This window comes from Nomia melanderi, chromosome 3, assembly GCF_051020985.1.
Source record: "Nomia melanderi isolate GNS246 chromosome 3, iyNomMela1, whole genome shotgun sequence".
Classification (NCBI taxonomy): Eukaryota; Metazoa; Arthropoda; class Insecta; order Hymenoptera; family Halictidae; genus Nomia; species Nomia melanderi.
The window spans coordinates 24,064,337-24,080,526 of NC_135001.1; the positions used below are offsets into that span (position 1 = coordinate 24,064,337).

The 16,190-nt window shown below is 50.8% G+C and overlaps 1 protein-coding gene across 1 annotated transcript in view; it reads left to right on the top strand.

Annotated features, from left to right (window-relative positions):
- Positions 1–1,165: 1,165 nt before the first annotated feature.
- Septin4 (septin 4) overlaps positions 1,166–16,190 on the top strand; it is a 34,805-nt gene continuing 19,780 nt past the window's right edge. The window contains exon 1 of the mRNA XM_031982211.2: positions 1,166–1,316. Coding sequence (XP_031838071.1) covers positions 1,310–1,316 — 7 coding nt within the window. The 5' untranslated portion in view covers positions 1,166–1,309. The remainder of the gene's footprint in view (positions 1,317–16,190) is intronic.

The following is a 16,190-nucleotide window of genomic DNA, read 5'->3' on the forward strand; positions in this document are numbered from 1 at the left end:
AGTCAAAGTTTCCCGTAGACCCTCCGAAAAGAAGGAAGTAGACGCGATACCGGCGTAACCGTGAACGGTTTCGAGGTCGCGGAGGAGAAGAGGAAAAGGAAGAGAACCTGCGGAGAAGAGAAGATCGCGGTGGTTAAGCCGCTTTTTGCTAAGTGGATGAGAAGCCAGGAGAGAACCGACCCGGTGAACCAAGGTCCCCGAGGACAGAACGGTACCCTGTGCCCTCTTCCTCCTCTCGCTGCTCCCGCGCTCCTCGCGCTCCTCTCGCTCCTCTCGCTCCTCTCGCTCCTCTTCCTCCCGTTCCTCCTGTTCCCGGTGTTCCTCCTTTTCCTCCTGTTCCTCCTCTGACTCGTTCGCCCCACCTCCGCCGACAGAGTTCCCTCTCGCGGCACTGCTCTCGCCGCGTCCTCGGTAGCCCGCGCCGCGGCGCAGAGTCCGGCGATGCCTCCGGCCACCTTCTCATAAATTCCGAGTTACGTGTTTTTCATGCACCGTAGTACCAGGTGCATGTGTCTTAAGGTCAGTCCAGACTGACAATCGGAGACGATTCGGTGCACGACGGGATAATCGGAACAATGCCGGTGCCGATAGCAATCGTTTCCGAGACACGCCGTTTTACAGTTTTCGAACGCGTTCCTTCTCCCTCGGATTCTCGTTGATCGTCACCGTCTGCTATTATTAACGCAACGTTATCGTTATCACCCATATCAGCGTTTACCATTGCCGAGTAATACAAGTTGGACCGTCGTCGAATCCAGCTACTCGATTCGGAGACAGTTCGCGGATAGCGGAACAGAAACTAAAACTCTCGGTCTGAACGAACCTTTAGCCGCGCCGGTCACCGGGCTACGCGTTACCCGCCGCCCGAAACGCGGATCTTTTCGTTTGTCTTCTAAATTTTAGAGCCCGGTCGTCGAGTTCCTCTCGATTTCGATCGAAATACGGGAACGGACACGACAACGTGTCCGCGTAACGGTGAATCGCATAGAATTTCCTAGCTAATGAAATACTTTGCTTTCCGAATACTTCGGCGAACTGCACCTCCGCGCCGAGTTTCCTCGAAATAGGTGTGTCACGCTTGCGCGTATCGCGACTATTCGGATATCACCTGACAGATTAGACGTTACGAGAGCTCTGTCAGCGCCGTTTCGAATCGAGCACTGCAGTACCGGTTCGGATTAACGCGAAACGATCGGGTCAAACGTCTGGAATTCGGCGGGGGTGAATTGTCTTTCTCGGCGAGGAAACTTTGCGCGAAACGCGCCTGCCGATCGACACTGCTCGACACGCCACGATACGATACGATACAATGAGCCGTGAGTTGCTTTTCAATTCCAATAAGATTACAATGTACTTTTTCTCGCAATACCGGTTATAGTTTAAGGAACTGGAAATCTTTGATAAATCGAATCCGTAAACGAATCGATTAATGAGGTTTTTCTAATAAAGACTCGCTCGAACGCAACTAACGTAAATCGAATAATAGAAGGGAACGAGCAGTTCTCGAAGAATTGAAAGTTTCAAAGGTTCAACGAGTAAAAGAGAAACGACATTTCTATCCTCCGTTAAGGTCCTATTGAACTCGAAACGAATATCGAATTCTCGAGTCCACCGTGAACTCTGGAAAGTCGCGCATGCCGTGTAAATGCATAAATTCGACAATCTGTCCACGACGCATCGCGAACGGTTACAAGAAACGGAACGTAAAGCCGTGTCCTCGCCAAGATTGCTCGAACAACCGTTTCCCTCGGTTCAACCGTGACAGACCTCTAGAAACGTATATCGTAAACCGACAATAAGAAACGATCGCGACAACACCGTGGTAAATGGCAACGCGCTGCTCCAAGGGAAAACTGGGATAGATGTTCGCGTCGAAAAGTAAAAAGAATGCTAGCTGACACGTATGGTTTCCGGTGGAAAGAAAACCAAATGAAATATCATAGAGTCATCGATATATTCGTGCGCGTACAGTGTCGCGAGTCGGATAGCGAAATAAAGCTGGTTGAAACAGCACGTCGAATGCCGCCTAATCTGTTGGAAAACCTCTGTCGGCCGATAGAAGAACAATGTAGCGATTAAAATTTGGTCGAGCGTGCATTCGCAATAAACTCGTTTCCAAATAAGGGAGCGAAGACAAATGCGCGCGCACCGAGGTCGATCGAACGGTGTTTGAACACCTCCTCGATTCCTGCATCGGGTGAAAGCAACGTGTTCCTAGTAATGATTTCGTCGTAGTCTCGATTCTGCGTCTGTTGTCTAGTATTACAGCTACCGGCGAGCAGAATTACGGGACTAGCAGCGTACCGCTGTGCTACCAAAAAACACTCCCCGCCTTCTTTGGCCGGCCTTAGGGCGCGTCTCCGCTCGAGCCGGGCGCTCGTCGCAGCCGTCGTCGAACGCGCGCATTTTTCTACAATCGTTTTCATGTAACAGCATTTACTTCTCCTAAATCGGAATAGAAACGACGCCGAAGTTTCTCGGGAGAGTCGTAGGAGAGACCGCTCGACCCGAGCCAACGACTCGGAGGCAGTTGTTTTTCGGGTAATTTTGAGCCTGCCGTCGCGTACGGGCGCCAGGATGGAGGCACGGGAACGTAACGGGCAAACCGCACGAGAAGGATGAGGCAATGCTAGGGGGTATCTATGTTTCGACGTGTATCGATGTCTCCGAAGGGCTCGCGTGTCTGGCCTCCGGTAAATGCGCGCTTCTTCCGCGAGCCGACCCGCCTCCGGAGTGGAATTTTCGGGAGCGATCGGCGCACGATGTCCGACGATCTCGGATTTTCCGTGGTCACCCGACACGCCGGCCTCTCCGTTGGCTGGCCGGCTATCGGTTCGAGAGAAAAACGAGCCGGACCGGAGGCAGACGCGACGGCCGCGTCCGCCGCGGCCGGTTCGATTTTGGGTTGCGACAGCGACCTTACAGTCCCAGAGGTAAGGTGGTATCGGTATTTCTTGCGGTTCTTTGTCCCGCAGGCCGTGCACCAACCTCACCTGCACCACGCCAGTTCGTCCAGGTAACTCGATCACGCGTGGCGTTCCCGCGACAGTGCAGCCCTTCTCTTTCTCTCTCTCTTTCTCTCTCTCTCTCTCTCTCTCTCTCTCTCTCTCTCCCCGTCCCTCTGCCCCTTCGCGGTGGTTCTTTATCCTCGTTTCCCAGCCGGGCTGCGGCCCTCTCTTTCCGACCGCCTCTTCCTCGTTCGCTGTAGCTCGCTTCATCTTTTCCACCTGCCTCCTCCTCCTCCGTCTTCCTCTTTTTCCTTCGTTCCACGAGTCGGTGGAGCCTCATTGTAACGATCCGAGGGTGATCGAGTCTCAGCCACTTCCGGTAAGCTCCATCTCCTTTCTTTTTTCTTTCCCTCCTCCTTCTTCTTGTTCTTCTTGTTCTTCCTTTTCTTCTTCTCCTTCTTCTTCTGTTGCCGTTGCTTCTCCCGCTTCTGCGTCTTCGTCTTCTACGCTTCGACTCGAATTCCTCGCGCCGAGATTCCTGCGTCGTGTTCGAGGCGGACGCGGTATTTTTTCCCGCCTTTCCTTCATCGTTCTTTCTCTTTTTTCTCTTTTCTCCGTTTTTTCCCTTTCGTTGCTTTCATTTGGCGCGAAGCTCTTTGTTCGAGATTCATCTCGGGGATCTCGCGTTTGATGTTTCGAGAGAAAGTTTTTCGGTTCGATGAATCGATTTTGTTTTGCGACGATGCAACGCGATGCGTGCGATCGAACGGTTTGTTGATTTTGCTAAGACGGTTGTCAGTCTGGAAACATTGCGAATGCGTTGCTCTTCGAACTCGGGGCTCTTTCCATTTTTCGCTTCTCATTGTTCACTTTTCGAGATCGACGCGGACGAAATTGCCCGCTATGCGAGATGTCTCGTTCGTTCGTTTAAGAATAACAATATTCGTAAACATTGGCGCCAACGACAAACGTTCGAGGAGTCGATAATAGGTTTAAAGAAAAGTTTCGTGTTCCTCTTGGAATCGAAGAAAACGCGTCGAATCGTTTCTTTTCGCGATACGGTGTTGAGCGAATAACGTTACTGGAAGAGACGGAAGAGGCGGAAGGAAGGAAAGGTTACATTCGGAAACGTTCTCCGGTGGAGTTTTCTTGTTTTTCGACAAGTTGCGTGTCGCTTTTCTCCTCCGGCGTTAACGTCTGCCCGCCTCAACACCTTTCCCCACCGAGATCTTGTTCCCGATCGATTTCCGTCCCTCGTTACGAAATGTTCGCGATTCACGCGAATGAACCCTCAATTTGGTTAGTATCGCGCGAAAAACACGTCAGGCCCGGCAGCGCGCGGCTTTGTATCGCCGCTTCCTGTCTCGGCAAGGGAGAAATTACGGGAGAGGGCTGCACGACACGCAACTCAGCCCCTTTGTCTCCCCGACCTCAAACGAGATCCTCGTTGTTTCTTTGCGCGAACCGGCGAACCGGCGAACCGGCGGCTGAAACGCCGCACGAATTTCTGGTTAGCCGGCGTAACGCGTCTCGTCGACTTTCTCGATCGACTGTCGCTCGTCAACGCGAGGCGAAATACCAGCAAGACGCGAACGGTGTCTTAGCTGCATACGTATACTTTGCTTTATTTCGCGCGAGATCTTTCGCGCTACGTTAGAGTCGGTTTCGATGCGGATGCGTCGTTTGGCTTTCAAGCGGTCTTATTTGGCAGGTTTCTAAACGCTTACTTCCGGCCAGAGTTTCGGAAAATGTCGACGGTACGGTGGAATTTCGGTCCGTTCGAACGAGGAATACGACGCCGTTGGAACAGTTTGAGAACGCCTGCGCGGTTGCTTGGACGCTTGGACGCTTGGACGCTTGGACGCTTGGACGCTTGCACGCTTGCACGCTTGCACGCGGTGACGCTCGAGCGCGGTTAGGAGGATAGGAGGCGGGAGCCTGATGGGAAGACACGAAAAGAATGTAACGAGAGTGACCGAGCGAGGACCATGTCGCAAATTGCCTGAATTAATGCTGCAGTAGGGTCGTTTTAACGTGTCGAAATAAAACTCGTCCCGCGAAGAACGGATTCCGGCCGCGGCGGCCGATCGTATTTGCCGCGCGGCGCGCAAACGCGGCCCGTTCTTGAAAAGGCCGCCTCGCGGACCCATCCTCGCGGACCCGTGAATTTTTCGGGGCCGGTGGACCGCGGCAGGGCCTCCCGCGACGCCGGCCCGCGGACAAAACTTCCTCCGTTGGCGTAGATTGACGCAAACCCAGTTGAAATGATCTCAATTAGAGGATCGGTGTTAGACTCGCTCGGAGACCGTTCCTTCGCCGGCTTCGTCTTCGCCTCCGAAATCTTTCCAACCGAGGCGAATCTACGCTGGTTACAAATTACAAACTACTATTAGCCGGTATTTCAGAAATGCCTGGCAAAACGGGAATCGCGGATGGAAATGGGTTGGTTCGCAGTCGGCCGAATATGGACAAAGGAAACCTTCGGATTTTTCGATGTATTTTCGGAAACTCCGCCTGGAACATCGTTCTCCCGTTTCCAGAGTTTTCGGAAAACACTGTTCGCGTTGGAATGCTCGTTTTATTAGTTAAAAACACGGGATTCCTTTGTTTTCCGTGTAGATCCGTCGCTCGCGCGACATAACCGATGCAAGAACGATTCGTCTTTTTTATCAAATACGTTCTGCTGGCTTCGTTTTCGCGACGATCATAATAACCGAGAAGTTTCGATCAACACGGTTCCTTCTGTCGAAGGTGTTTTCTTTTGGTTTCCGCGTTCCTTGGTGTTGTCGCGAAGAAAGGTACACGATCCTCGCTCGAGAGAGATACACCGGCGTCTCGCGTCTCGCGTCTCGCATCTCGCGTCTCGCGTCTCGAGGATAAAAGTATTCCGAAACGACTAAACCGACTTTCGGCGTAAACGATATTCTTTCGAGAGAAAGAACCTCCACGCGATTCCCCGTAATTGGCATAATGCTCGGACGCGAGACCGAGAGACACCAAACGGCGGAGCATCGTCCAGAAATACCAACGTCCGTCCAGACAAGGGAACTGAATCTGTTTGGAAAGGGTCAAAAGGGAGGCTCGAAGGTAACCTCTGGTAATTGCGGGCGAACAAGTGCCGAGAAACGGACAATTAAACGCAATTAAGTATTAACCCACTTTCCAAGTTGGTTGTCCCGCGGTATTGATCGTGCTGCTACTCGTAAAACTTGAAAATAACTCTCGAGGAAATAATGATTTTCGAGGATGACGGCCGATCGTCCGTCCGTTCCCGGTTTGCCTCCTCGAGAAAGAGACGACGGCCTAATAAACGAGATAAGGTCGTTCTCCCGAGGATCTCGACGATTATCGAAAACGAGGTGGGCTCGATCGAGGAAGAGCCTCGCCCTTTTCCTTCGTGAGAAACGAGGAGGGCGTGCCTGTGATCAACCGTCTATTTCTCGACCCCTCTCGCTCTGTCGCTCGTCTAGCCCCTTCCTGCTCCCTCCCTGGTAGCACGAAACCACGCTGATTGATAGATAAGTGGATAAACCTCTCATCTCGATCGGAACGAAAGGCTAACGGCGCGCCGGCTAGATGGAAGCAGAAGACGTTCGAAACCGTCTCGAACGAACGTTGCGCAACCGTTGCACAAACGCGGTTAAACAGTTTCGAAGCATCGAAATCGATGTAATTCGCCTTTTCGAGAGCCTCGCCGAGAAGAATCGTTTCAACGACACCTTCGAGTTGGCTGCTATTTTGAAATATACTTGGGAAATACTTAGACTTCCATCTTCGTACCGCAAGAATACACTAGATTACGTTTCCTAAGCTCGCTATCGCTGTAGGTGGGCGAACTTCTCGAAAACTGCTCGCGTTACGAGGTCGTTCGTTGTTCATTTTTCCACGATTCCCACAGCCTGCGCATGCATAAATCTCGCGTCCCGGTCATGAAGGGGTAACCACTATTGAATCTCCATGAAATTCCTGTCTCGACAGGAACAGAGAGAGAGAGAGAGAGAGAGAGATAGAGTCGAGGGCGATTGAAAATTGAGCAGAACCCTCGACGTTTCGCGTTCCCGCGTGTATCCTTGGTCCACACGGAATATCGGATTCCACGTCTCTGTCGGATCGCCTCTGCCACCGCAGAGATTCTCACGGAACACGGTCGCGTCTACCGAATCCTCGAACACCGGATCGAACCTCCACCTACCTCGTCTTTCCTTTCATCGTCCACCGATGTGCCGGAATAATTCTCCGATCGACAGGTGGAGGAGTACGAGTCAGGGTTACTGGGAATTATCGGGTCGAAACGAAAGTTTCGTTGACTTTTCAAACTTTGACTCTAGTCGTTTCTAGCAACGATCGGCGCTGCCGCGCCCGTCGGTTGCCACCGTGAATAAAAAATGGCAATTTCACGTTGGTTTGTTTCGTCGAATAATCGACTAGTTTCGATGAACCCTTCCCATCGTTGAAAACGTTCGACCGCCGAACTCACCGCACCCCGACTCTCGGAGGCTCGAACACGCGAATCGTCCCCCGAGGTGTCTTCGGGGAGGGGCGTCAAAGGAGAACGGAGTCGAAGAACCTCCGCGTCGTCCCCCGAAACCGATGTCCGCGTTGCCCGTCCGGCAACGGCACTGAAAGCGTCGAGTAATCGATAATAAGTTAATGGGCAGGTTCGTCCCGCTCTCTGGCTGGCCGGTTGCTCACGAGCGAGGCATTCGATCGAGCCGATGACAACTTCCGGCGGTGGTAACGAGCGGTCGACACGCGATCGCGATTGCGATGCCCGGGAGTCCCCGCGAGGATCGCTCTCGGCCCCGGCCAGGATAGGCCGCGAGCCAAGGAGTCAACGAGCCAAGGAGCCAACGAGCCAACCAACGAATCGCCGTTAGTCCTGTAGTCGCAACGATAGACCCATCCGAAATAAACTGCTCGTATCGTCCTGCGTCGTTTCTCGTTTTTTCTTCAAAGAATCCTCCGGTAACGTACTTGTCGTTGGCTTTGCGTCACCTCAAACTCTGCTACCGACAATTGACCTTTCATCTCGCGTACAATATATATATTCTAGATTCGCGCGCATTTGATTTTACGACTGTTCCCACGATGATCGTAACACCGATTTAGAGCTATAATTGGATAAACGTAAGAAAGTCGAAAGTGAGAACGGTAGGAAAATTGATAGCACGAGCAGACGTCGTCCTTGAGGGGTTAATACTCGGCCACCGACGGTACGCGATACCGTATTCGTTGTACATTTGTAAGCTGCACCCGCGCGATACGGTAACAACTCGCATTCAGGGTTTAACGAGAAACCAAGATTTCATTGGAGATTGCTTAAAAAACCAAGGAAATCGAAGAGCCACGATGAAACGATAACAAGCTCGTTTGGTCATCGCTGGAGGAAACTAGCAACGTTTGCACGTTTGCACGTTTGCACGTTTGCACGTTTGCACGGTTGCCGAGTTGCCGAAGCAAACGCAAACACCACCGGTAACAATCGATACAGAGAAAACCGTTCGAACAAGTTCGAGTATCGGAACGAGGGTAAAAACACGAATGCTGGGAAAGGTTTGAACGCGTTGGCTGCCATCGGATGTCCCGTAAGGAGCAACAGCGTTTACAGTTCGGCAACGATACGCAGAGGGGAGAACGAAATCCCATTGAAATATCCGTGTTAATCCGTAATTAACGATCGCGTGCGAAACATAACCGTGCCGTTCCCCCGGATCCGCTTCCGCTTCCGCTTCGCGATTCATTTTCTTCGGTTTTCCGAGAGGCGACCGCGAGGCGTTTCAGAGGTGCCGCTCGCCTCTCGAGAATCTCGTCGCTCCATATCACCGAAAGCAGTTGGCCGACAACGGCACCGCTCCGCGAGACGGCCAGGACGGTCGGGACACGGTCGGGACACGGTCGGGACACGGTCGGGACACGGTCAAGAAAGAAGAAGAAAACGGCCGAGGAACAGGAGGACGTTCCGTTATCGTTCTCCTCCGCGTAACCGTACCTCCGATAGAGGGCGCGATCCCAGATCACCTCTTATCCCGGGGAAGGTCAGATCATCTACCGCTCCTGCTCCTCTCTTCCACTGTTGCTCCTCTGCCGGTCGTGAAACTGTTCCGAATAATCACCGGACTTACGAGCCGCACCGCGGTACAACTTTGCCGTTGCTCAAACTAATTGGCCTCGAGACGATCGAATTTTCTATAATAATAAACTATCGATAATCTGTAGTAGCGTTAAATAACTAAACTAACCAGGATCTTCGGTTGGGGAGCAGATAGGTAACGCGAGCACCCGAACAGTTTTCGAGGAGAGCGCTCAGAAAAGGGTGTGTAAAGGCTTATAAACGAACCGTCGATTTTCTATGAATTTACGAAAGGATTTTCACCATGGTGAAACTCTGTTTTTCGAGTTTTCATCTGAAAAACTACCTCGGGTAAAAGCGATCGTCTAAGTTTACTCGAGGTGTAGAGGTAAGACTGCGTTTAACGCGGAGTTCGAGTTCCAAAAACAACCAAGCGCGAAACGAACGAGCGTTAAACGAGCCGATCTCGGATGAAACGGAACACCGAATAAAAAGCGTACCATTCTTTCCGCTTTATCGCGGAACGATGAGAACCGATGATTTCGAAGCGCTTCGCGAACGCGAAAAATCGAGTCGTTCGATCGGTCTCTGTTAGAGATGGGCGTGACCCGTCGACGCGACAGTACGCGAAGAAACGGTCGTTGTCAAAGACGTGGAAAGGTCTCGGTTGCAAAGCCCGAGGATAGATATTTTTCCGACGATCGCAGCAGCGGCACCGGCGATCGAGAGGCTCGCGCGGCGCGGATGCCTTGATACCTTAATGCCTCCGATGCCAGTACGTAACGGCTCCTTGCAACTTCTTTGGCTTCCGAGACAAACGAGGGTCGCCGAAGACCCGGAAGTTCGTTCGACTCGGCGCATTAGCTCCTCGTCTGCCATCGTATTACGAGAGCCTTTTAGGTACTCGGAAACTCACTGGCCTCTACTACCCGGAACTATACGGTCGGGGGAACGATTCACTCGGATAATATTAGACACCTATACAGTGCTCGCGCGAATCCTCGTATCCGCGAAAGGATTTCGTCGAGTTAATAACAGGCGCGAATCTAACGATCATTCGAGCTGTGATTCGGCTGTTTGCCATGCGCGCGACCCGTTAGTCGTTTCAATTAGGACAGCTCGAATTTTAGATCGCTCGTCCGCGATTCGCGAGTTTTCCTTCTGTTCGCCGATTTTACGAAATTTCCCAAATTCTCCGATTCCGCGAAGATTTCGTTAGTCTCCGCGTTAGTTTGCGGGACAATTGGAGATTCTGGAGGATTTGTACGACGGTCGAGTACGGGAATAAAAACACGGAATATTCGTTGTCGATAATGTCGCGCGTTCGAAACGGAGTCAACGTCTAGCTGTGGGATTCGGATTTGCGAGGAAACTATTTCCTGGCGAGTATCGCCGGGCCCCGAGAACAAGTTTTCCCGCTCGATCGAACAGTGATTCAAGTTTCCGATGCATTTCTTATTAGCTCCTTTTCCGTTCGTCCTTCTCGAGCCGACGCGTCGCGGCCCCCCTCTCTTTCCCAGCGTCGACGCGCGCGGGCAACGCTTTGTCCGCCGAGATGCCGGAAACATTTCTTCGACGTGTCCGCCTGAAACGAGGAAACTTGGACACCTTGAAACATCCGCCATCGCGCGATGCTATCTCGACTGCGTCATCGCTCCGTCCGCTGAATTCGAACGGGATGAACGGGGAACCGAAGATATAATGCGCACGAGGAAAGAAATTGGCGCGTTACGAGGGAAAAACGCTTGGGAAACGATCTTTGTCGTTTCTCTGGAATTTCCTTTCGAATCGATCGGATCCTCGGCCCGCTGGGCTCCATGGCCGCGCGAGGTCCATCTCGCGACTCGTTTCTCTCTTCGTAAGATGCAACGATCGACTTTTAAAGTTTCGAGGCGGTTCGGTGTCCATCGGTGCAGGGGAACCAGACGACGGATCGGCAAAGTACCTGTTAGATCGGAAGCCGCATCGAAGGCGCCGTTCGAGACACACCAGTGTGGGAAGCTGCGTCGGCGTTGCTGCCTCGCGCTTCGTCACGCCGCGTTATTCTGCACCGTTCTGCCTCGCATTACGTCGACAATTGATCCTAACGCGCTAGACGCCGAGCCAATTAAGAGACCTCTTGTCCGATTACGTCATCTACCCAGCGATATACCCGCCGACCTCGCGCTTTCTACTGGCGTACCGAACCACCGCACCGGAGAGATCAACGTTTCCTCCTCGGTCTCGAGCCGAAACGCCGCTCGCCACCATTTTCTCCTTTTACGCGTCACACTCTTCGATCCGATCCGATCCGATCCGTTTCGTTTGTTCGATCGAGCTTGCGGCCGAAACAACCTTCTCGAATGCAAACGGACCTTCCAGATCCGTACCGCCACGATTAAACGACGATTAAATCCGCTACACCTTTTAATCTCTTCTCTGGTCGAGACAGTAACGCCTCGTCGCCGCGTTTTCCGCCGACTTACAGTCGACCGCTTTGCAATTCTACTTTCTCTCTTTCTCCCTGTTCTTCCCAAGATCCCAAATACGAAAGGAAGCGAAACGAAACTGAGACATTGTTAGCTAACGCTTACTCGAGATGGCTGTACACGTTTACACGATCGCAATTTCTCCTTCGTTAGGCGTCGAGTTTCGTAGATAACGCCGGCATCGGACAGGCTATACGTTCGCCATATATGCCGTCGGAAATATATAACGTTTAATTAGATATTCGAGCGCGAACGCGATTCCGAACGCGCGCTTCCTCCTGCATCGAAACTGGTTAGAAAATGGACGCCATTAGCCGCGGCGAACCTACCTCGTCGATCAATTAATATCGTTATTTTGGAAAAGCAGACCATTGGATAGGGTATATCGAAACGCATGCCTGGCATTATCGACTATTATATTCTATTATAGTTTCCAGCGTGTACGTTTGCTTAATCGTGTTTCTTTGACGGACGTGCCGCCGTCCGTCGGTCAAATGGACACAAGTTCGGATTCAAGTTTCACGAATAATCTGCTAAATTACAGCGAAACCTCGATTCAGTCCGATTTCGTTCGATTTCGTTCGATTTCGTTCGATTTCGTTCGATTTCGTTCGTCGACTCGAATCGTCGAAACATCCAAATGGCAACTCGACGATGCATTTGAAAAATCCGATCGTATATATTTCCCACCTGACCGAGAATCTGGACGATAAATAATAGACGGCGATTCGATTAATCGAGGTTCTACTCTGTATTTCAGAGGCACAGGATACGAGAATTCTATCGAACCGGTAAATACATGGATGTATTAAACGATAACATTGGTTTATTCGTCGTATGGTTCTCGAATGGTTTATTTGTGATTTTTAACGACGCGAACGAAGCATGCGGTCGCGGTAACAGGAACGCGATTGCAAATGAGGACATCTAGCTTAATTAACTTTCTTCTTTTCAGTCTTCTAGCTTCGGGCAACGTGTAAACCTTATTCTATAACACTTGGGTATTAGTATCAATCTATTCGCTTTACTTCGCTTCGCTTCGCTTCGCTTCGTTTAGTTTCGTTTCGGTTTCCTTCAATTCCATATTTTTCATAGAAGCTTGAATTTTCCAAAAAAACCGTGTAGTACGGTAAGCTGGTTCTTCGATGCCAACCGATAATAGAAATTCACGATCATCGGAGACAGGGTGCACGATTAGCCTTTTCGAATTGGTCGACGGAAACAGACCTGCCGACTCCACTGCGTCGGTTCGCCGTGCTCGCTAATAACTCTAACAGGTGAACGCGAGCTGACGCAGAAAATAAAAGATGAAAAGAAGAAGCGAAAGATGAAGAGTAGAGAGTAAAAAGTAAAGAAGAAAGAGAAGATTCGTTGACGTTCGATCGGAAGAGCAGGCGAAGAAATATAATGAAAGAGAAACATTCCATCGACGTTCCTTCCAGGTAGCCGTGACCTCCTCCTCCTCCTTCTACTCCTCCTTTCCGATCGTCGGTATCGGGCTCCGTTATTTTCGCGTCGACTCCGTCGACTCGACAAGCCGAGTCTTCGGGGGACACGATTGTCCCTGTTGATTTCTTTCCGGGAGAGGCACGATATGTCGGCCGTGTACACGCGCAAAGATGGCGACGGAAGAGCCGGGCAACGAGACGCAGCCGCGAGAAACTACGCTACCGTCTCGACGCTACAGTCTCGATTATATCCGATTGAACCCCCTGCCGCGCACTATTTTCCTCGCGATTCGCTTCCTCCGACTAATTTTACCACCTAATTTTACCTCTTTCTCTCGAAAGAGATTCGTCGCTAGTCCGACTCGTCGTTACACGGCAACGGGGTAAAGCGGGGTAAAACGGGGTTAAACGGGGTTAAACGGAGTAACGTAGCCGACGATGTTAATCGTGACGGAGATACGAATTACACGCGATAATATTTCATATCGAATATTAAGCTGTAAGCGTTCGAATAAAATCACGTCGAGCGTCCAACCGCGCGAACGCGACGGCGTAAGCTCGCTCGCGCGTCCGTGTAATAACATTATTGTGTAATACTGTTACGCATGCTCCTTTTTCTGTCGTGTCGTGCCGGAGAAGCTGCGATCCGGGTACACCGGGTATCCGGGTACTCGAATACCCGTTCCATTCTGGGATATACGGTGGACGTTGCACAAGCGGTCTGGGTAAAGCCAGAGTTGAGTAATACCGAGAATCAACTCGGTAATAAGAAGAAGCTTCCATTAATGAAGCTTGTAACGAGCTTTCGAGGATTCCGAACAATTCATTTTCCTTATCGTATTTCTGTAGTTCGAGGTTTCAAAGGTATCCTTGGACGTTGCACGGATTAACGAAATTGAAAGAGATCGATGATAATTATCGATAGGATTCGCTAAATTTTCTTGCAACGGAGAGAAACAGAGATTCGGTTCCAACGTAATTTTCGAGACACTGCGAGTCCTGCGCTACGTTCTACGGCCGATAAAGTTAAATCAGGCTTAAACACGTCAATATTTGCTCCTGCGCTCGGCCGTTGACTCTGCGACAGGTTTGCTTTCGTTAATATTCGAGTGTAAGAACACTGCTGGATTGAATAGTTGCTCGTTTAAATGAGAATAATATAATAAAAAGCATAGACGACTAGAACCAATAGTATTTGCCGAGTTGTATCAAAATGATGAAACAAGCACTATACAGTGCTAGGCGTTTCAATTGACCGGAAAGAGTTTCTTGTTGTTCGCAGTTACGCTACCGCTAATAATCGAACGGATATTTTTCGATTTCCTCGTAGCTGTACATTCCTTCCATTGTAGCGTTCGAGCGAGAGTATTCTATCGTTAAACTGGTTCCGGAGGTTTCAGCGATATTTGATTGATCGGTGTCGGTGGCTGTCGCCGCGATTGGGTGCGGTAGCTCTAGCGTCGAGCGATCATCCAACTTTGCCTATCGTACGGCACCACGAATGTTCCTTCCAGGAACAACAAGGCGACCAGCGCGTGGAAAGGGGCGCGTAACGCGTAACTCGTAACTCGTAACGCGTAACGCGTCGCGACAACAGTGGGAGGTAGAGAAGAGTATGGGCGCGCATAGTCGTAGACGAAAATAAAGAAGGCGAGTTAAGGGAATTCCAACGAGTTCCTTCCTGGTAGCCGCGAGCTTCCCCTCGGCCTCGGTTTCTTCCTGTAAGGAGGCCTTCGGAAGGGGAAGGGGAGCTGGCCTCGTGGGCGACTCTCGCGTTCCTAAACTGCATTCCAACCTGCGTTGCCACGTCTCGTCGTAAGCACGCGGAATATACGTACCCAGAGACACTGACACGGGCACGGGACGGGCACGGGCACGGGCACGGGCACGGACACGGACACGGACACGGACACGGACACGGACACGGCATAGCACGCACCGGAGAAACACGCACCCGAATCACCGAGCGCGCACGGACACGTGCACCCGCTGCGACGGCGGCGGCGGCGAATCATTCGGACCGGCTGGTGGGGACGCGTCCCCGCAGGATCAACTCCTCGTAAATATTCTGGTAAACACCTATACCACCCCACCGTCCTCCCCTTTTCCTCATTATATTTCTTTCCTTCCGTCAGACGCGGATCCTGCCACCATTGCTGCGAACCGTTGCTCTCCTCGTTCCTTTAACATCGGACTTACGGAACGCGTCAATTTCGCGAAAATCCAGTTCTATAAACAATACCTCCATTATATCTATTTTTCAACCAACTTTCCAGTAGGACCAACCGTACAATGCACACCGTATTCGTTGCTGAACTAGAGACAAAGCAACAAAATTCATTGCTGATCGTAAGAAATGTAAAAAAAGTTGATGGAATTACCGAATCCTTTGGAATACTCGAGTCGTTTTTCCAACGGTTACCGTTCTCGACTCAACGAAATAAGTTAATAGGCAAATTGGTTAATTATCGTGCGTTTACTCGAAAATGCGAACGCTCAACCTCTTGGCTTGTAGCGACGTCTCAAACTTGGTTACGGCATCTCGGAGACGTAATGCGACTTTTAAAGATGTTTCTCAGATTTTCCTTGTATAAATTATCTCCGTGTATTCATTGCTCGTTAGCATGGGTAGCAACGTCCTAATTATTGCACGCAAATCAAATGAAACGAAACGAAACGAAACGAAACGAAACGGAACGAAACGAAAGCAAACGAAACGGTGGAAAGGCGATACAGATTGCTCTATTATGAAACCTCGATTATTCCAACTAATTGGGATCAAAGTAACTCGTATAAAATCAAACAATTTACGCAGTCGAAGAACGCACGGCGGAACAAATGAAACGAATAAAATTCAATTAGTCGCGTGAAAATTTCAAAGCGAATTCGACAAACCCAAATGCTATTTATTTGGAATATCGATCAACGATCTTTCACCGATAGAGCAGACGCGAGATTTTCTCTTCTAAACGATTCGCGATGAAATAGTTTGGTCGAGCTGTTAATTTAGTCGAAGCCGCGAGTCGGCCACGATATCATAGGAAAAGGAGTTCCAGCGAACCAGCGATCGCCGCGCTGGCCCGAATATTTCTGCGAGCCGCTCCGTACATTCTTCAGCCGAGATAAGAAGCCTCGAAGAGTCCGCGCGGCGGGGACTTTTTGCCGTTCCGCGTTTCAAAAAGTGTACGCGCGCTCTCGGTTCCCTATATAAGGCGGCCTATCGGGATGCTAGCTTCCGGTCGACTCGAGGTTTTTC